Genomic DNA, 22,486 nt, shown 5'->3' on the forward strand with positions numbered 1-22,486 from the left:
ACTTGAAATCGAGAGTAGCAATAAAAAATCTAGATCCAAGTCCAAAAGACGGAAGTCCAACAAATCCTGTAAGTACTGCAAGAAGCAGGGTCACGATGTGACTGAATGCTTCAAGCAGAAAAACAAGCAAGAGAGATAAAAGAAGTCCGTTGAAGCTAGTGTGGTTGAAAGTGATTCAGAAGGCAATGTTATGTTATCTCTTAGTTCCGGTGGCCAACGGAGCGAAACCGAGTGGATTCTGGACTCTGGTTGTACATTCCACATGTGTCCTCACAAAGACTGGTTCGTCTCTCTGGAACCAGTTAATGGTGAAGTTGTCTTGCTAGGTAATGATACCCAATGTAAGGTTAGTGGAATTGGAAGTGTTCAGATTAAAACTCATGATAATGTTATCAGGACTCTTACCAATGTTCGGTATATTCCTGATTTGAAACGCAATCTGATATCATTGAGCACCTTGGAATCTCTGGGGTGCAAGTACATAGCTGAAGGTGGAGTTCTGAAAATCATAAAAGGCTCTCTTGTTCTCATGAAAGCTTCTCGTTCTAGAAGCTTGTACGTCTTGCACGGCAGTACTGTAACAGGTTCACTAGCAGTATCCTCATCGGTGTCTGATGCGGATCTCACTCAATTATGGCATATGCGTCTGGGGCATATGAGTGAGAAAGGCATGCATCTCCTGAGCAAGAAAGGCCTCCTTGGTGGTTCAGGTACGGGTAAATTACAATTTTGTGAGCATTGTATTTTTGGGAAACAAAAGAAGGTTAGTTTCTCTACTGCTACACACCGTACCAAAGATGTATTGGAATACATACATTCTGATTTATGGGGACCAACTAAATTCCAGTCTATGGGAGGCTATAGATATTTTATGTCTATTATTAATGACTTTTCTCGTAAAGTCTGGGTCTATTTCTTGAAACATAAAAATCAAGCATTTTCTATTTTCAAGATGTGGAAAATACTTGTTGAGACTCAGACAGGTAAAAAAGTCAAGAAGCTCAGGACAGACAATGGCTTGGAGTTCTGTGAGTCAGATTTCAATGACTTTTGTGCGGCAAATGGAATCGCCAGGCACAAGACCTTGCCTGGTAAACCCCAGCAAAATGGTGTTGCCGAACGTTTGAACAGGACTCTATTGGAAAGAGCTCGTTGTATGCTCTCTAATGCTGGGTTATGGAAACAGCGTGATTTTTGGGCCGAGGCCGTTTCTACTGCTTGCTATTTGGTAAATAGATCTCCACATTCATCCCTTGATTTCAAAATTCCAGAGGAAGTTTGGTCAGGTAATCCTGTTGACTACTCTATCTTAAGAGTTTTTGGATGTCCTGCTTATGCTCATTCCAGTACGGGTAAATTAAACTCTCGAGCTGTCAAATGCATTTTCCTTGGTTATGCTTCTGAGTCAAAAGGGTATCGTCTATGGTCTCCTGATTCTCAGAAAATCATTCTGAGTCGAGATATCACTTTGATGAAAATGCACTACTCTCTTCTGGAAAAGATCCCAGTACAGGTGAGACGCAAAGTACTGGTGATAAGGTGGAGTTTGAGTTCAGGCCTAATGATAGTATTACTACCACTAATGGTAATACTAAAGATGATGCATCTACAAGTACTGCGCCTCTCGTCGAGCCACAGCGAGAGTACTCCATTGCCCAAGATCGGCCTAGGAGGATAATTAAAAAACCTGCTAGGTACGCTAGTAACGATGAAACCCACTTGGTTGCTTATGCTCGTTCAGTTGCACAAGAGGTTGATGGTGATCCATCCTGCTATTCTGAGGCTATTTCCTGTGCCAACTCGTCCAAGTGGTTGGTTGCTATGCAAGAGGAAATGGAAAGTCTCCATAAGAATGAGACTTGGGAGCTTGTAGAGTTGCCGAAAGGTAAACGCCCGTTGAGCTGTAAGTGGATTTACATGAAGAAAGATGGCATCCCTGGGGTTGAGAAAGCACGGTGGAAAGCACGGTTGGTTGTTCGAGGTTTCGATCAACGTGAAGGTATTGACTTTAATGAGATATTTTATCCAGTTGTTCGTCATACCTCTATACGTGTTCTACTTGCTTTTGTTGCCCTTTTTGATTTGGAGTTGGAGCAACTTGGTGTAAAGACTGCTTTCCTACATGGAGAGCTTGATGAAGAGCTTTACATGTACCAACCTGAGGGGTTTGAAGTTCCTGGGAAGGAACATTGTGTCTGCCGTCTAAAGAAGTCTCTTTATGGGCTAAAACAAGCTCCAAGGCAATGGTATAAGCGGTTTGATGCTTGTATGTTGGGGCAAGGATTCTCAAGAAGCCAATATGACAGTTGTGTCTATTTTAAAGAATTCTCTAATGGGTCTTTTGTCTATCTACTTCTTTATGTTGAAAGACCTTGGTGCAGCAAAGAAGATTCTTGGCATGGAGATACACAGGGATCGTCAAGCTGGTAAACTTTTCTTATCCCAGAAAAAGTATGTTGAGAAGGTGCTTGATCGATTCAATATGTCTAATTGTAAATCTGTGTTTACTCCACTTGCTGCTCATTTTAAGATATCCTCTGACTCATGCCCTAAGTCTGATGGTGATGTGGCTTATATGTCAAAAGTTCCTTACTCTAGTGCCGTTGGAAGTCTCATGTATGCTATGGTATGAACTAGACCTGATTTGGCTTATGCTGTAAGTGTTGTGAGCCGTTACATGCATAACCCTGGTAAGGAGCATTGGAACGCCGTTAAATGGATTCTACGGTACCTAAAGGGTACTTCATCTTTGGGCTTGGTTTTTGATCGAAATTCTTCTGCATCTACTGACATTGTGGGCTTCGTAGATTCTGATTATGGTGGTGATCTTGACAGATGTCAATCGCTTTCCATATATATTTTCACTCTTTGTAATTGTGCTATCAGTTGGAAAGCTACGCTTCAGTCTATTGCTGCGTTATCTACGACTGAGGTGGAATATATTGCAACAACAGAGGGTGTCAAAGAAGCTACTTGGCTACGGGGTTTGGTTATGGAACTTGGTGTTTCACAGGGTCAGACCATTGTGTTTTCAGATAGTCAAAGTGCTATCCATCTCACCAAAAATGATACCTATCATGCCAAAACCAAACACATTGATGTCAGATACCATTTTATCCGGGAGGTTATAGCTGCAGGGGATATAGCCGTTCAGAAGATTCATACATTGGAGAATCCAGCAGATATGCTCACCAAGCCTCTTCCTATTGCTAAGTTCAAGCAGTGCTTGAGTTTAGTCGGTTGTTCCAATTGTTAATTCCACAGTGGATTTGATCCAAGGTGGAGATTGTTAGAAAAATAAATTGTGGCTCAAATTTAATTCATGCATATTGACCACTCACCTCCATCATCCACGTACTGCCCAATTGCTGCACGTCCATGCATGTTCTCCCTTTTTTTCTTGGGTTTTTCTCTCTTTTGAATTGTATAAAAAAGAATTGTATAAATAAGTAATCTTTTGCATTTGTAATCACTCATTCACAACATCAATTCTTATCAATTGTAATTCATTCTCTTGTCTTGGTTTTCACGTGTGTATATATATATATATATATATATATATATATATATATATATATATATATATATTCCCATATTATAAATTCTTTTGTCATTTATATATTTTCCCTATTATTTAACTTCTATAATTCTCAATTTTCGATTCTCCGCTTTCGCATTATTCCTCTATATTCCTAACATTATTATTGAATACAACACAATTATATTCTCATCTGGTATCAGTTAGCTAGGGTTTTCCTTTCCAACACCCATGTTCCACCGCACACGGCGTCACCTCGCTTCGTAGCAGTAGCCGATGGCATCGAACCAAGATACACCGTATGAGAAGCAGTCCAGTCAATGACGTGGCATTGATGATCCATGTCAAATTTGTAAACGTTTTTGTCAAACGGGAGCCAATTGTTTTTTGCGCTATGATGATCCTTATCAAATTTGTAAATGTTTTGGTCACACGGGAGCCAACTGTTTTCGGCGTTATTCAGGGGCTTCGGGTTTTCAGGCTAATGTGGCCATCTCTGGTGATAATGGTGATTCCAACGGTCCTCATCAATGGTTCCCTGACACTGGTGCTACAGATCATGCTAAGCCTTATTCTTCTTTGATGACTTCTACGACACGTTATGATGGCCCGGAGACTCTGCGAGTCGGCAATGGTACAGGTTTGCATATTGTTAATGTTGGGTCCGCTTCGTTAGCTACTAATTCTAGGTCTTTTAAGTTACATGATGTTTTACATGTCCCTAGTCTCTCTTCTTCTCTATTGTCTTTCCTATCGTTTTCCTTTGACTCGTGTCGAAATTACTAGTACGCATCCTTTGGAATTAATTTATTCAGATATTTGGGGCCCGACGCCATTACTTTCTGCGTCTGGCTATAAATATTTTGTGTTGTTTGTGGATAATTACATTCGTTATATATGGTATTATCCCATGCATGCTAAATCTAATTTGTATGCTATATTTGATACGTTTCGTACACTCGTTGAACGTTCTTTTTCTCGCAAGATTATTTCCTTTCAATCTGATTTTGGGGGAGAATATAAAAAGCTTGGTTCCACTCTTGCTTCGTTGGGTATTCGTCACAGGCAATCCTGTGCATATACTCACGAGCAAAATGGTAGAGTGGAACGCAGACATCGTCATGTTGTTGAGACAAGGCTGTCTTTAATGGCTCAAACATCTGTCCCGTTTCGTTTTTGGGACTATGCTTTTGAAACTGTTGTGTACCTAATTAATAAAATGCCTACTCGTGTTCTGTCTGATGAGTCCCCTCACTTCCGTTTACATCGATCTCCCCCGTCGTACTCTTACTTGCGAGTGTTTGGCTGTTTGTGCTTTCCTATCCTACATCCTTATAATCGCAATAAACTCCAGTTTCGTTCATCTCCCTGTGTCTTTCTAGGCTATCCTCCGTCTTATCGTGGCTATCGTTGTTTGGACACTAACAATGTTTTTATCTGTCGCCACGTGCGATTCAATGAGACTGTGTTTCCCTTTATTTCTCCTATTGCCTCGCAGGTTGCTACACCACGTCCCGAACCGTGGGCTACTGCATCAATTGTGACGGGCCAAGGAAGTGATGTCTCGACCACGACTACTGATGGCGCTCAGTAGATTCACGAGCCCATGGCAACTTCTGGCGGTGATGTCGGTCACAGTCACGAGCAGTCCGCAAAAAATGAGCGGACTGTCTCGGACCAACAGGTTGAGCAGCGCGGCAGGCCGCGCGAATGTCCTCGACGTGCTACTCCGCCTCCTCGGTCGCATAGCATGAATACTCGCAGCTCCGGCCCGCATCAACATCTTGCCTTAACCACTATTTCCACTATATTACCTGAGCCTACCTGTTACTCTCAGGCGGTCAAGTTTCCTGAGTGGCGTGATGCAATGGGCGCGGAGTTCAATGCCTTGGTCCATAATCATATGTGGCGTCTCGTTCCATCTCAACCAAGTATGAATGTTATAGGTTGCAAGTGGATTTTCAGAACCAAACGGAAGGCCGATGGTTCAATAGACCGTCATAAAGCAAGGTTAATAGCCAAGGGTTTTAATCAAGTTGCTGGAGATGACTTTTTTGAGACCTTTAGTCCTGTGGTTAAGCCCACTACGGTTCGTCTTCTCTTATCTTTAGCCGTATCTCGTGGGTGGTCTATTCGTCAGTTGGATATTCACATGCCTTTTTAAATGGTGAGCTAGCTGAAACTGTTTACATGCGAAAACCACCTGGTTATGAAGATAAGTCGTTACCTAATCATGTATGTTTGCTTAAAAAATCTCTATATGGTCTCAAACGGGCTCCACGAGCATGGTTCACAAGGCTACATGATTTTCTTGTCTCTGTGGCTTCTCGCTTTCTAAGACGGATGTGTCTCTTTTTATCTATTCCCGTGACAATATTCGTCTTTATTTCTTGGTGTATGTTGATGACATTTTAATTATGGGTTCTGACTCAGATCGTATTACTGCTCTTACTGATAAATTAGCACTTGAATTTAAGGTTCGTGATATGGGTGTGCCTTCTTTCTTCTTGGGAATAGAAACTGTCACGTTATCTGGCGGTATGCTTTTATCCCAACAACGGTACATGAAGGATATTCTCAAATGTGCTGGCACGGTGCACTACAAGCTAGTAATCACGCCTGTCTCTTCTGCGAAAATCACAGACGACGCGGTCGTTCCCTATACCGATCCAACAAAATACAGGAGTCTTGCTGGTGTTCTCCAGTATCTTACGGTAGCTCATCCGGATCTATCTTATGCTGTTAATCTATTGTGTCAACATATGCATGCTCCCACTACTACAGACTGGGCATCTCTAAAGAGAGTCCTGCGGTATGTCAAAGGCACCCTGAATCTTGGCCTGCGTATTTCTCGGTCTACATCTATAGATATTCACGCCTCTTCTGACTCAGATTGGGCTAGCGATCCGAATGACCGCAAATCTACTAGTGGCTTTGCTGTGTTCTTGGGCAGTAATCTTATATCTTGGGTTTGACGGAAGCAACGGAATGTGGCACGTTCTTCGACTGAAGCAGAATACAAGGGACTCGTTGATGTATCTGCAGAAGTTACATGGCTTGTTTCTCTGTTACATGAAATCGGCATCCCGCCTGCATCTCCTCCTTGACTATGGTGTGATAATTTGGGAGCTACTTATTTATGTGTCAATCCAGTGTTTCATGCCCGCACAAAGCACATTGAGATTGACTATCATTTTGTTCGTGATAAAGTAGCCAAAAATGAGTTAGAAGTGCACTTTATTTCAACCAATGATCAACTAGCGGATATTTTCACAAAGTCTTTGTCGTCTCTTCGTTTTAACTCTATTTGTGACAAGCTCAATGTTTTGGCTAGCCAACCTTGTGCTTGAGGGGGAGTATTAGGACTATATTATTCATATTAGACTATGACTATATTATTCGTGTTAAACTAGGATTCTATCTAGCATCTCTATATATTCGCTCCATGTACTCTCAGACATTATTATTGAGTACAACACAATTATATTCTCATCTTTTTAACAACTTTAATGTTTCAAAATGCTAAAATTCAAAAAGTTGTTCAAAATAATTTTTTCGATTAACTTTTTGAGAAAGTAATTGTGTATATATAATCAGCTAATAGCTAATTTACCAAACACTTTTTTTACAATCAGCTAATGATATCAAATAGTTAAACTCATTAACCCAATCAGCTAATAACCATTTACCAAACACTCCATATGTATTGAATAATAGAAATCATCCAAAATTAATATTTTTTTTGGATAGGAGGGGAAAAATCTCAAAAATCCAATATTATTGGTCTCTCATGACGACGTCACACGTGTTGGGTGGACCAAAGCAATCCTCCATCAAGATGTCCATGATTGTTGGGGGAGGGCGGGTGATCTCCCGCAAATTATGATGTGCTACATGGTGCACACGGTTGCAAAAACGACGTCGTTTTGACTAAAAACTTGCATTCCACTTTAAAAAAAAAAAAAAAAAAAAAAAATCAGGTTCGATTTTCGGCAATAGCATTTTTTTGTACATAATTTGAATTATATATCCACAAATTCATAACTATATATCCACAGTGAATGAATAACACAAAATCCAGAATGAATGAACTAAATATCCACAATGAATGAACTAAATATCAACAATGAATGAGCTGAATATCCATAAATTCATAACTATATATCCATAAATTCATAACTATATATCCACAATAATGCTGTTGAGGGGAATCGAAACTGAATTTTTTTTTTTAAATGGGACGCGTGTTTTTAGTCAAAACGATATCGTTTTGCAACCGTGTGCATGCACAGCATAACTATTGGTGATCTCCTCCCACCTTCAGCTACATGTGCTTGCGAGTCTCAATAAGAAGTCAACTGTCTAATTTTACTCTCTAAAAAGGTGCTCAATTCTAACATTCTAGTCCCTTTCCATCTATTCACGGCAGCTCTTAATGATGTCTCTAACTGACCCCAAGAGCCTCGTCACTCCTTTAATCCAGTCCACCACTTTAATTGAATCGCTCTAAACTTCTAGACACATTGCAATCGTTATTGTGTGAACTATACTATCAAACAATGCAATATATTAAAATGTGCATTATATTCAAAGAAAATACATTATTTGAGTACTGAAAGTATATTATTTTATATAATGTACATTTAATTCATGAATAATGTACTTTTTATATTGAGTTAATACCTAAAATCGTCCTCGACTATACTGGTTTTTCTCAATTTCGTCCTAAACGACTTTGGTGACCTAATATCGTCCCAGACTTTTGTGTTTCGCTCAATTTAGTCCTCCATTTGTTATTCCGTCAAATTGGTGTTAAATTAAGGGACAATTCAGTAATGTCAATATTGATCTCTCTTTACTTTCAACTTGTGAAGTGTGAAATTCCTCTTTCTTGTACGAATTACACGCAGAATTACTCCCGGACCTGCAAATCAAATTTTATATTCGCAGTTTTAGGAGTAATTCTGGGAGTAATTCGTAAAAAAAAAAAAAAAAAGGATTTCGCAGTTCACATGTCTATGAGTAAAGAAATGCCAATATTAAAATTACTGAATTATCTATTTATTTAACACCAAATAGACAGAATAACAAATGAGGGACTAAATTGAACAAAAACACAAAAGTCTGAGACTAAATTGAGCGAAACACAAAAGTCTGGGATGATATTAGGTCACCAAAGTCGTTTAGGACGAAATTGAGAAAAACCACTATAGTCGAGGACGATTTTGGGTATTAACTCTTTTTATATTCAAAAATGTACCTTTTATTATGCTCCACAGAGCATTATATGAAGCATGATCCATACAATAATTTGCCAGCACCTTGCACAGTTGCACCTCTACCCCAGGCCCACTTGCAACTCTACCGCAAACTTTCTATCTCATCCACATAATTACCCCCTATGTTGATAAAGGAACCCTTCCCTCCATCGACCAACCTCGCCCCTCGATGGCCAAAACTTATGCAAAAGTTTTGAGATAAAGAAAAAATATTATTTCTTTTACATTAGACTTATAAATCAACTTTTATGAACGAAACAACAGCTTCCTAATATGACAGTCGAGGTTGGAAAACTATGAACATCTACTAAAAGGAAGCAAATACAAGCAGACATTCAAATACGAATTACAAAGAATATCATTATCCAGATTACATGCAATTTGGCACCATAACATAGAGATGGTACAAAATTGCTTATGAGTAAATGTCTACTAAAATTGTTGAGTTAACACTCCCCTGAAGTCCAAATGCTAGAACAGCATGAAAAGATTTGCTCCCCAAAATGTCAGCACAAATACCAGAGAATACCAAAATTTGGGAAGAGGGGCACTAGTTTTTTATGTACAAAGCAATACAGAAAGAGAAACATGAATGATAGTTGTGAAACAGTGAAGCTATACAAATATTCAACCACCCATTGAAATATATTTCAACAAGGTGTAAGAATTTGACAACAATACAGTACAATATAATACAACAGTGCCATATATTCACCCCTAATTTTGAGGTTTACAAAATAAAAAAAGAATAGGTTCGAATTTAAGGCTGCTTTGCAGCTAAATACTAAGCCACCAAATTCAAGGGCAAACCATTGCCTGCTTGCCTGCGAAGGTGCATACAATCATCACTCAGACTTGCGTTCGCAACTCCTTTTCTTAGAACTACAGCCCGACTGCCTGCAAAATAGTATACTAAATCAAGTCAGAAGGATGGTTGCTGTGGAAGCCCAAACGTCGTGTTTTAGAAAATTGCAATTGACTTACGACTCTTCACAATTTTCTTTGCTGATAGATGACTGCTGTGTACTCCCTGATGGTCCTGAGACCTATAGAGAAAAAGAGATGAAAATATGTGATACCATTAGCACACAATTCATAAGGCTGTCAAGGCATGTTAATTATGCTATTTGTTCCCGAAATTTTGAACTAAAAATATGAAATACCCCATATATAGTCCTTTCACCATGGCAGATCAATGATTCAATGAATGACAGAAATTAACAAAATTCCTTTTCCTTTCAACTGTGTCTCTAAAAACAACTTTCTGTACAAACACTGGTATGCTTAATCTAACCAGTTTATAAGCCAATACTCTTCTTCCTCACAAACACGGAGAATAACCTGACTCATTAACTTTCTCTAGCATTTTTTTTTTGCAATAAACAAACATTCTCAATCAGAGTCTAAACTCCCCCACCCATTTTTTTTAAAAAGAAAAAAAAAAAAAAAAAAAAAAAAAAAAAAAAAAAACAATATGTAGTGTCAATCAGAGATGATTTAGACTTGACCCTCCAATCCAACCCTAATCTCATAAATCAAAGTTTAGGTAGGCAGGTAGCAAGAAAACCCCCAAACAACTAGAAGTCTAGGGAGGAAAGTGTTTTGAGTAAAAATCAATTCATAAACAACAATAAGCACCGTTGCATCAAGCTTGAAAAAAAAACCCCGACTTTCTTAAATATGCATTTGAAGCAATCTAAAGAAAGGAGTTCAAATAAAGCACGCACTAAAATCAACTATACTCATATTATTCAATGTATTGAACAAGCAATGTAACAAAAGATATGAGTGTTAAATAGACCAACATGATTGCGTACTCTTTTGTTCCCTCTGCTATGAGCTTCAAGGTACTCTTCATATGTCTGCAACATGGGACCCGAAGTTAAAAGGGAGAAAAGAATGAAGGAAGCCCATAACAGAAGACAAAAAAAACAAAGGTGAGAAAATAAGAGGAAAAACATTAGGGTAAACTCATCAATAAATGCTTTAAACATATGAAAGTAAGTGGCTCAAATCTTAAAGTATGAATAGAATAACTTCAGCAGACAAAAAATATAAAAATAAAAACTACACAATCACGAATTGAAAAACTAAACAATAGCATAAATAAGAATTTAGTCATCTGCACCTCATGCCTTAATAAGATGCTTTATTTTAACTTGATGGACACGTACCATGTCTAGGATATCTTCATCAGTGAGAGTACTAGCATGAGGACTTTCACCTGAGAAGCCCAAAACATCAAATCGAGAAGAAAGATTTGGGCCCTCATGAATATTTGTGACGCTTCTGCTTCCCTGAGAATATCCAGACTGCTTCCATTTTGAGGCTCCAGAAGCAATACACAAGTCCTCAGGTAGAAACATACCATCTGCACCATGGCAATCAGCATGGAATCTACTTGCATCAATTTGATGCTGGTAAAGTAAACCAGGATACATCATTGGAGCCATATGCATCAGAGGCATATTACAATGTTCATCTCTTGAATGAACTGAAGGCTCTATATGAGGCCTAGAGAGATCATCCCTCAAAAATTTGTCCCTGAATGCAGCAATAACAATTTAGAGAAATATAGATAGGAAAAAGGGTTTTGGCAGAATAAATATATTCAGGCAGGGCTAAGAAAACTTGTACACTTTGAAATTAACATCAGACACATCCTTTCCATCAAGGAGCTCGCATAGAGCTTCACCAACATCTGGATGCAACTCCTACATAAATATAAGAACATCAGTCAAGATCCTACTAAATTAATGAAATATAACAAGTTCTACAGTAATAACTAGCACCTGACAATCCCTACTAATTTTAACAGGTTTGTACTGATTCCATGGGTTTTTCAGATGAAGAGTCTTCTGAAAAGGCAAATCGTGCAACCGCAGCCATTTAACATTAAAACTGCGACCCCAAGGATTGCGCCCACCACTTCCTTGGCTCCAGACATGGTCACGTCTCCCAACAGATGATGTCATTTGTGCATATCCTTGGAAGAAACCACTCATGTTGACACTAAATATTAGAATAACCTTCTTTGAATTCTGCAATAAATGTGTGTGCTAGTTAAGCACAAAAGTTGTAAAAGGTGAACGAATAAGCCTAAGGCACTGAAACAGCAAAAAAACATCTTACATGAAAGGCTTCCTCCAGAATATGCTCATTCATAACTTGTGTTGCCCAAATGCCTTTCTTTACTGACAATTGAAGGTTTTCATGGTTCAAACTCTTGATAATGAAATATCTTGTGCCATGCAGCTTTCCATTCCCAACTGCAGCTGAAATGCCAATCTGATCACATGGGATTTCCTGGTAATCTGCTCCAGAATGATAGGTATTGTTCTTCTCTCTATAGTTTGGGATATCTAGAAAATGCATTCCACATTCTTCATTTTAATAGAACATTTGAATAAGAAAAAGGAAAATACAAGCTAGCATAAATAAGAACTATGGTCTTATGGATGATGTGTCAACACGAAGGTAGCAAGGTAGCAACCATCTTTATGGGCATACAACCAAAGCCAGACATCAGTATTCTAAAATACTGTAGCAAAAATGGAACTGCTAGCTAATTAGATGAGTGGTATCACCTAAGAAAACTGAAATAATGAATAGAAACATCATGATTCATGAAGGGACTATAATAAACCAGAAATCATTACATTGAAGAATAATATACATATTCCAATTTCCAACTACAAACCATAAATCATTACAGAAGTATCAATTCCATGACAACTTTTAATTCAGAGAGTTATTGCACATTCATCATATCAACAGCATCAAATGCATTTTGCGAGAATGATCAAATGCATAAAGATTGAATTTCTCACCTCACAAATGTCTCAACCTCATCAAATGAATATCAAAAACTTTGGAAAGTTGGAAATATAAATTTTGAAAATTGCCATTCAAATTTTTGACAAGTAACTCCCCATCATTAACTATGATTAGGCATCAAAGTTCAAGGAGCTGAGTAGGTTCTAGACTTATAGAATTTAAGCATTTCCAGACCAAAATATCAAAGCTATATATTTTTCATTAAGCATTTACTATAAAAGCTTACTATGCATTATTCTATTCTATTTAAGTTCTTCAAAAAAGAACCAAAGCCAGCCACAAAGTTGCATCCCCTAATATCATAAGAAGCTCATCACTATGTGACCAAATCCCTTGGACCTCTGCATTGCCATTCTAGTATGGATCTAGTTTGCTTATTTTAACAATTTAAAGGCAAATCAACAACAATTATTAAGCCATTGGAGCTGCCCAAAGTTCACTAAAAAAAGCTATTTGGCATATACTTGATGTTTTTTTTTAACTCATCTAGAACTGGTATAACGTGCATGATTATACAACTGTAGCTTCTATTTGAACCATGTGAAAGGAAACCTGAAAGATAAAATGTTTAGAACTCCAACAGGCCATACAGACTATATGGTGAATCAAACAAATGAAACAATTCAAAACATGCAAGACAGAACATTTAAACTCTACACACTCAGAGAAATGTCAATGTTGGAAAACTGAACAGATGGAAAAAATTAGATCACCGTTACCTGGATCATCCATATTCCCTTTGTCATTTTTCCATTCAGTCCCCGATGATTCAACTACAGATACATTTTCTTTTGCAGTATCTGATGACATATCTTGGACACCTTCTATAACATGGTCGCAACAGAATGATGGTGGACACAAATTAGATCTAAAAGTACTCCTGAAATAATAAAGAAAACATTATTGGACAAATAGAATCACATGTAAGAAAGTAAATGCTCAAGTAAAGTTCCAATCTAATGTTGCACAAATTATATCAGAATATCAGATAAATTCACATGTAGAAAAGAGTAAAAATTTATTTCCTACACACTAAGGCCTTGTTTAGTATGCAGAGAAAGGGTAAAATCAAATTAAGATTTCAATTTCTAATTACTTCGCAACATTATCAGTTTCATCATAATTGTGAGTCTTTCGGGGCCTCCATCCCATTCTACATTCTCTGTGTTTATTTCATCAAAGGAAAAGTGATTTCCAAGGAGGAAGGAACCAAAATGTATTTCTTCCTGTAACATTAACTTCAATTAAAATATTAAATACTAGCAGGAATCTTCCTTGCATTATACACACCCTTTTTTGTTTACTACATAGAATTAGTAGTGATTTCCATTGAAGAAGGAATCACAAATTCACAATATATTTTCTTTGGATCTCATTAACTTTAATTAAATAACATCAATTCCCATCTTCAATTTTTCCAAAGTCTTATTTCATACCCATGTGTTGGAATTTCACCATACCACACATGAAAATTAACAGAAAAATACTTCCAAATCATGGACACGCAATACAGGAAAAAATTCCTAGCTCACTGAGGTATGCTTGTGGAGACAAAAATAAAATAAAATAAAATAAAATAAAATAAAATTGTAAATTAATTGTCATGACACAGACAACTAAGCACAGGGTGCAATCATATAAACCAAATTTCTCCCCCAACAGATTTTTAATTTGATTGAAACTATGGGTTATAACAATACAATTTACAACTAAAAGTCTACAACTTCTAATCCCACCAACACTCACCAAATAAACCTGCATAGAAACCCAAATAATACCCACACTCATATAATGTGAGAAATGGGGCATGAACATGAGACCTCAGCTCAAATAAAGGACTTCAAATGTCAACTCAATTACATAGGTGTTAGTCTCATTCAACACACACACAAAAAAAAATACCAACTCAAATTACACTGACATGTTTTGGCAAACGCACAAAATTCACATGCATCCTCAATCAATTTTTCACTTACAACTAGGCAAGCAGGAAGCCTGTCTCACAAAATATTTGATCATATCTTCATAATCTAATTCGTACTCAAAACATTAATAGAACATCAAGCACATTGATATCCCGGCATTCTTAAAAATTACACCATTCTAATAACACTAACTATGCTGGCAAAAAACCTAATTATAGTAAGAATTAGCTTCCAATCTAGTCTAATAAAACTACCATTTCCTACCAGTGACAAGGCATTCCTCATAATTAAACCCAACACCACTACTCTGCATTTATTTTGCATTACAATAACACAGTTTAACATGGGAAAAAAATCCAAAGTCAATTAAAATGAAATAAGAAACGATTTCGAGGAACTTACAGCATTAACTAAATAATATAGTTTACAGAAAAATTTAAACTGGAAAAGCACATACATTATGCAGAGGAAGTCAAGGGGACAAGCGGCAGGGGCAGGGGAGGGAGAGAGTGAGGGAGGAAAGGGAGGAGACGGCGGGGAGTAGTTATTGATGTCGATAAGCTGTGCCCTAATTTTTTTTGAATTTAGTGGGCCCAGTGTTTTTAAGACTGGACGGCCCAATTTCATACTACTGAATGTACTGCTGACTCCAATACATTTTAATTTAATAATTTTCTAGTTTATAAAACAAGAAATTATTTTATACTCTGTATTTGTTTGATTTCTTCATATAATAATACAAATACAAGTGGTTAGGGATGGAAATAGGCCAAGCCAAGCCAGGCTTTAGAAAATTAGGCATGCGCCTGCTATGAAAATGTAAAGCCTGAGCCTGGGCCTGTATGTAGACTCCATTGTTATACCATGGACCAGGGTTCATATTGCATTGCGAATCCCAATACAAAAATTTGTACCTTCAGTTAACACATTTTGTACCTACAGTTAACCGTTTCTGTACATGTAAACAAATAACTTGATAATTGCTTACACATAATATGATAGTTATAGGTACAGAAACTATCAACTGCAGGTACAGATTATGTCAACTGTAGATACAGAACCTGACTTAATAATTGCTGACACATAATATGATAGCTACAGGTACAGAAACTATCAACTGCAGGTACAGAATGTGTCAACTATAGATACAAAATCTGAAGGTTATTTTTGGACTAGGGTCTACAATGCAAGGTAGACCCTGGCCCATGGTATAATTTGCCTTAAAAAGACTTCAAAGTCAGTCCTAAATAGGTTTTAAGCCTATTTAAGGCCTACATGTTAAAGTCCTTTAAAGCATACATATTTGTAAAAAAATTAAAAAATATACCTAATAAAAAACCAATACATAATTACATAGGTATATTACCACAAAAAATCCATGTATCATGTATTCATATTACAAAATTACAATCAATCAACAATCAATAACCACAAAATGACACAACCATAAGTTCATAATACAATATCCAACAACACAAGTTTTATTGGTTTTGTAACTTGCTCATTAACTTGTTCAGGAATAGATTCAGTTGTATTGTTGCTTGTCATCTTATATAATCTCATAAATATTTAACAATCAAGACACACGAACAAGGTAATGTCTAACTATCTAAGTATCTAATAACATTGAATATTATAAATTTATAACACTAAGAATCAACACTTTATTGAATAATATAAAAGTAAGAACAAAGACTTAATAAACAGTAAGAACCAAACATTTATGATTATTATAGCAAATAAGCACTTCATAAATCATAAACAACTAACCAAGGTAAGTACTAATATGGTAACATACTACTAATTCATTTATATTCATCTATTCATTTAAATGTTAAAAATATTTCATTTAAAAAAATGTTTAAAATGTTAAAGAATTAGTATTCATCTAATCATCTTATATACTATTGTAATATTGTACTAAGTACTATACTGTTTAAATCTTGAAACTTAAAAAAAAAAAAACTACAGCAGCAGCCACAGTCGCCGCCACCACAAGCCGCAGCAGCACTGCAGCAGCCTCCTCGCCGTCGGCCGTCGCCACTGCTACACCACTGCCGAGTGCAGACAGACCTATCTACACTAGTACACCACTGCTAGACTATAACTCTATAAGAGTAACTGAGTAAGAACCACTAACCTGCGACGCTGCCCGTTTGCCTCCTCGCCGGTAGCTCGCCGCCCCGCCGCCGCCAGTCGTCCGCTCGTCGCAGGAACGCCGTCTGACCGTCTCGCAAAATCGCAGACACAGGAAGTCAGAACTCAACGAAAGTAATTGATTTACCAAATTGGGGGTTAGGGTTGAATGATATATATATATATATATATATAGTGGGGTTATATTGGCCCTTTCTGTAAAAAATTAGTCCCGGTCAATTTTAACTTATTTGACCACTATTAATTGTTTGATTTAGTTAAAATATCAATAGAAATGTTTGGTTAATTAGCTTTTTGCAACTCTAAAAGACTAAAATTCAAAAAGCTACTTCAAGCAACTTTTTCAATTAGCTTTTTGAGAAAAGAAATTATATCAAACAGCTATCAGCTAACAGCTAATTTACCAAACACTTTTCTACAATCATCTAATGTTATCAACTATTTATACCTTTTAATTAACACAATCAACTAACAGCAAACAGCTATCAGCTAACAGTCATTTTACCAAACAGGACCATTATAAATATAAAAATATATTAGTTACAAAATGTAATATATAAAAACAGGCTAGGGGAAATTTATATTGTGGACCAGGTTCCACATAGTATTGTATTTTAAGCTTTTACATTTGGTAGTTTTTCATTTTTCATGTTTCAATACAAATTTTAATTTATTCTAGATACAGAATCAATACTCTTAAGATACAGAATTTTATAAAACGAGACACAAAAACTCACAACACAAGACACATACACATGTTATATATTTACTTATTTTCAAATTTGATTTATGTAGATAATATATGTCTTATAGGTACATAATCTACTATCCATTATCTATTATCTACTATCTGCTATAATAATAAGAGTCCAAGAAAATTAGGCCTATAATGGTTAAAAAAATTACGGTCAAATTTTTTAATCAAATGAGTAGTTCAGATTGATCAGCTTTTAATTTTTCCTTGAGATTTCCTAATTTATCCTTAATTATATGATTATCTGTTAACTTTTCTACTATATATATATATATATATATATATATATATATATATATATATATATATATATATATATATATATATATATATATACACACTAATAAGAGTCCAAGAGAGTTAGGCCTATAATGGGTAGAAAAAATAACGGTCAAATTTTTTAATAAAATGAATGGCTCATATTGATCAGCTTTTAATTTTTCCTTGAGATTTTCTAATTTATCCAAAATTATATGATTATCCGTTAACTTTTTCGTTAAATATTATCTTCTCCGTTAATTTCTGTTAGTCCACCGCTAACTTACTCATTGCTTTCAATAAGAAAGGTCTTATGTTCGAACCACATCCCAATTAAAGTTGGCATAATTAGTACTCTATTTTACTCTTATTAAATTATTAAATAATAATAATAATTTAGTAGCTACAACAAAAAATAATAAATATACATTTCTTTAATTTAGAATTATTATGTGCTTACAATGTCTTTATTAAAAAAAAAAAATTATTCATTATCAATAAATTAAATAAGAAAAATAAGAGTGAATTCCATTTTTGGTCCTACAGGGGCGTTTTCAATTTTAGTCCACCTTAATTTTTTTTGTCACTTTACAACCACTGTTATTGAATGTGTTCCACTTTTAGTCCATCGTTAATATTTCCGTCAAGAGGCCGTATAATCCAAGAGTACTTTAGTCTTTTTATGGTTGTCTCTTCTCTTTTAATCCAGGCGCTTCGTCCTCCTCCTCCGATATTCGAAGATGGCTCTTCGAACAACGAGAATGGGAAGCCAAAGCTACATCGTTTTGTTCGTTCCAACATGGGCCGGCGAGGTTTCTTAGGTTTTAGGTTTAATGTTCTCATTTCTTTTAGTCAAACATAGTCTTGGATGAGAAGAAAGATCAAAATACCCCTAGATTACACGACATCTTGATGAAAATACTAACATTGGATTAAAAGTGGAACACATTCAATAATAGTGGTCATAAAGTGGCCAAAAAAAATTAAGGTGGACTAAAATTGGAAACACCCATATAACAGTAGGACCAAAAATGTAATTCACTCTAAAAATAATTTCATTAGTTATATTGTCTTTATTTCTCTATAATATAAAAATTCTTTACATTCGAATTAATCAATTGATTATATTCGCTATATTGTCGCTACAATGTCTTTATTCAAAAAAAATTATTCATTATCAATAAATTAATTAAGAGAAATAATTTAATTAGTTATATTGTCTTTATTTTTCTCCAATGTAAAAATTCTTTACATTCAAATTCATCAATTGATTATATTCAGTACATTGTCTATTATCTTTTTTTTTTGTGCGCTATTTTTTTAATTAAATATCAAAGTTATAATACAATACAATGTTTATATATTTATTTACCAAGTATTTTATTAATAGCATAAAAAATTTAAAAAATATAATTAAGCCAATCATATTAACTACTTGAGAGATTTGTTGACAAAGAGAGTATTCAAATCACACAACAAATTAAAGTGTAAAACTATCTCGCATAAATGTCCTTGTTTGGCAATCAGCAGTTAGTGATTAGCTTTAGCGGATTATATTAGCGAATTTGACTAGCGAATTATATCAACGGTTGATAAAAAGATATTTAAAAAATTAGCTGTTTAGAATAACATGTAAAATGACCTAAGGGTATAGATATAATAATAATAATAATAATAATAATAATAATAATAATAATAATAATAATAATAATAATAATAGTAGTAGTAGTAGTTTTAAAATAATAATAATAATAATAATAATAATTTAATAAAAGAAATAAAATAAAATAAAAAATAATAAAACATATGAGGAGCCGAACGTTCGGCTCCCCTTAGTTTTGCCACTTTTCTCACATCGGTGGAAAAAGTGGCATGGGAGCCTTGAGGCTCCTATAAAAGGAGCCTTAAGGTTCCAATTTAAAAATTAAGCTTGTTCATTCGTTGATGGACAAGTAGTCCAGCGAAACTGGCTCTTGTTATTCAAGGAGTTGAAATGGCTCTACAGTAATTTTTTTTTTTTTTAAATATAGAGGTGTTTTGGGGAAATCATTCTCAAAAACGCTAAGTGAAAATATTGTTGTTGGTTTTAGGACTTTTGGGTCCAATGAGGTCCAACACAACCGTGGTTGGTGGATTCATTGGAAAATAAAATATAGATGATTATTGCGAAAAAAGGTAGCTATGAATGGTGCTTATATCTGCTTAGTGATTCTGTCTCAACTTTTCGGTGGCTTTTCCAGCTAAAAGACCTCTGCCTCTACACTTTCTAAGGGGGCATATTTATAGGTGACCACCCTTCGTAAATTTAAATACAAACATAAATGGGAAATAATGGGGCTATTAAGGCCAAGGGCCGTTGGGTCGCTGTTACTAGGCCTCCCCAACAGCCGGGTTGACTATGTATTAAAGGCGGTCTTTAAGTGGCAACAGTCATCTGCTAGGCCGACTCTCGTTCATGCCGACCGTTTGTCTGTGCCAACTCTTTGGACTCGGCTCCTCACTCGGCTGCATTCTCCTCCGGGCCTGCCCATGGCCCACAATGTAAATTCTCTTTTATCGCCCTTTGGGGCTTACTACAGCAAGCCCAACCTCTGGCCCATTTCTTCTTCTTCTTCTTCTTCTTCTTCTTCTTCTTCTTCTTCTCTTGGGCCCCGAGCCCATTGGGTCTATATCCCATCAACTAGTCCCTCACTTTCTAGCACTGAGCCTGCTTGCTTGAGTGCTAGAAAGTACCCGGCTCTGAGAATCTTTTTGTGCAAAAACGTCTCTATCGTTTCCCCTTTCTTCGCCCAGACTTGATGGCCGAATCATTGCTTGATTTGTAACGATATCTTTCTGATTGCTCGTCTTCAATTTCCCCCTTCCTTCCAACTTATAAATAGAGCAAGTTTTCCATCTCTTTTCCCCATTCTCCCCTATCTTCTTCCTGCCATCCATGGGTCGCTCGAACCTAGGCGCTAAGAAGATTGATTTTGATTCCCCGACGGGTTTTCCGACCCCTCCGGCCAAGCGAACGAATCTTGGTAAGAAGAAAGAGAAGAAGGCCAAAAAGGTCGCCTCTCGCAAGCGCTCCACAGATCCCTCTTCTTCGGGATCACGCATGGCTGAAGATGCTCCTCCTCCGAGCACAAGCTCGCCCCGTCCGACTACTGCAAAGGTCACCGCCGAGGATGGCACATCGGTAGAGGTGGCCGTGAACAAATGATGTTCGAGATGACTTTTACCATCCCCTTATACGACCCGGCGGAGCTGGAGACCGAGCACATATCTGACTCTGACTATGCCCGTTTCCTGGAAACTTATTTTGGGAATGCTTCACAGGTCGCTCCCCCAATGATGCCGGCCTTCTGGGAGTCAGTTTGTCCTTCTCCGACTGACTCGGAGTTTCCCAACGACCTGTCATTTCTGGACGATATTTCCTCACCGGAAAAGTGAGCGTGCGAGTTGTCGAAGCGAGTTGTTGATGCGAGTTTGACTTAGGAAAAGCGTTAGGTCTTTCTAAATAAAGCTTTTCCTGAGTGTTATTATGTTTATAAGCCCTCTTCATTTTTAATAAAATGCAGTCCTCCCGTTTCTTGATTTGCTGTCATCTTTTTAATATTTCCTTTTGAATGCACTCTTGGATATGCTGTCTATGCTTTGCATGGGCACAACATGATGACTCTCTTTCCTCAGGATACGACCGAGGAGTTGTTCGTTTTCTTTTCTTTTCCGGGCATGACCGACCATGCGCGACCTCCCTCTCTGGAGGTCTGGCTGGTTGAGTATTTTTCCACGTATCTCTTGCCGGCTCCCAAGATCTGACAACTTGTCTAATCTTGGTATCTTTCCATATCTATGGGAGATTTGGTTTCTGTCCAAGGCAGGAATCTTTCTTACCGAGATTGGATTGACGAAGATTTTTACTGACGAAGATTCTTGCTTTGATTTTCCCCTTCACTCCGTGTGCCTGCTCTCAAATGGTAAGTCCCCCAATTTTGCTTCCCTAATTTTCTCCTCGAAAACTGATTCTTCCATTTTATAAATGGGACCTTTGTTGTAACACCCCGTGTTACGGCCTTTAACCCAAACTAATTATTTAATTACTTACCCTTAAAAGAGAATTAAATTCCCTTAATTAATTAGGAAGGGCCCACCATAGACCATGGACCCCTATCCCTAAACCAAACCCTTAGTCCTATAAGAAATAGAATTAGTAAACCCATACCTTTCAGATCCTAATTAGGACTCTTAGATATATATAAGGACATAGGAGGCACCTAGAATTCACACCACAATAGCTTTCACCACACAAGAATTCCCAAGAATTCCCCTAGGAGAAATCAAGAAGAGGAGATCTTAGAGAAAGAACCTTTATAGCCAAGGATTCTAATTAAGGCTAAAAGGTAACCCATGTCTCAACAAAACCTATTTTCCTTGCTATACTCTTCTTCTTTGGCTCCTTATTCTATGCTTGCGTCTTGATAAATCTTTTATGATGATTATGATATGATCTTGATGTTGATGAGATGATCTTATGTGTTGATCTTGATAATCTTGATGATTATAAGGGGATCTTGATAATTATGTGTTGTTCTTGATAAATCTTGATGTTCTTGATTTTAAAGATAAAGTATGATTTTGTGATTTAAATATAATTAGAGCCCTAGGTTGAATCGTGAATTTTGTATTGTGATATTCTTGGTTTATTTCGGTGGGATTTCGCATGTTCGGGTGTTGATTATGTTTAGAAGTCATG

At 36.6% G+C, this 22,486-nt stretch overlaps 1 protein-coding gene across 4 annotated transcripts; it reads right to left on the minus strand.

Moving 5' to 3' along the window:
* Positions 1–9,394: 9,394 nt before the first annotated feature.
* LOC109168137 (YTH domain-containing protein 1) lies at positions 9,395–16,885 on the minus strand. 4 transcript variants are annotated; one of them, XM_019317184.1, is made up of 9 exons: positions 16,720–16,885; positions 13,374–13,534; positions 11,950–12,131; positions 11,610–11,858; positions 11,455–11,531; positions 10,992–11,361; positions 10,623–10,679; positions 9,802–9,863; positions 9,395–9,714 (listed from the first exon to the last, which is right to left on the minus strand). In XM_019317184.1, exons 2-9 carry the CDS (start codon positions 13,462–13,464, stop codon positions 9,663–9,665), a joined length of 1,140 nt encoding a protein of 379 aa, XP_019172729.1. In that variant the 5' UTR covers positions 13,465–13,534; positions 16,720–16,885; the 3' UTR covers positions 9,395–9,662. The 4 variants fall into 4 exon arrangements, with proteins under 4 accessions (XP_019172729.1, XP_019172727.1, XP_019172726.1 ...); XM_019317182.1 differs by having other exon boundaries at positions 10,635–10,679; positions 11,950–12,179; XM_019317181.1 differs by having other exon boundaries at positions 11,950–12,179.
* Between the last annotated feature and the right edge of the window lie 5,601 nt (positions 16,886–22,486).

The sequence above is a fragment of the Ipomoea nil genome, unplaced genomic scaffold (assembly GCF_001879475.1).
Source record: "Ipomoea nil cultivar Tokyo-kokei standard unplaced genomic scaffold, Asagao_1.1 scaffold3172, whole genome shotgun sequence".
Taxonomy (NCBI): Eukaryota; Viridiplantae; Streptophyta; class Magnoliopsida; order Solanales; family Convolvulaceae; genus Ipomoea; species Ipomoea nil.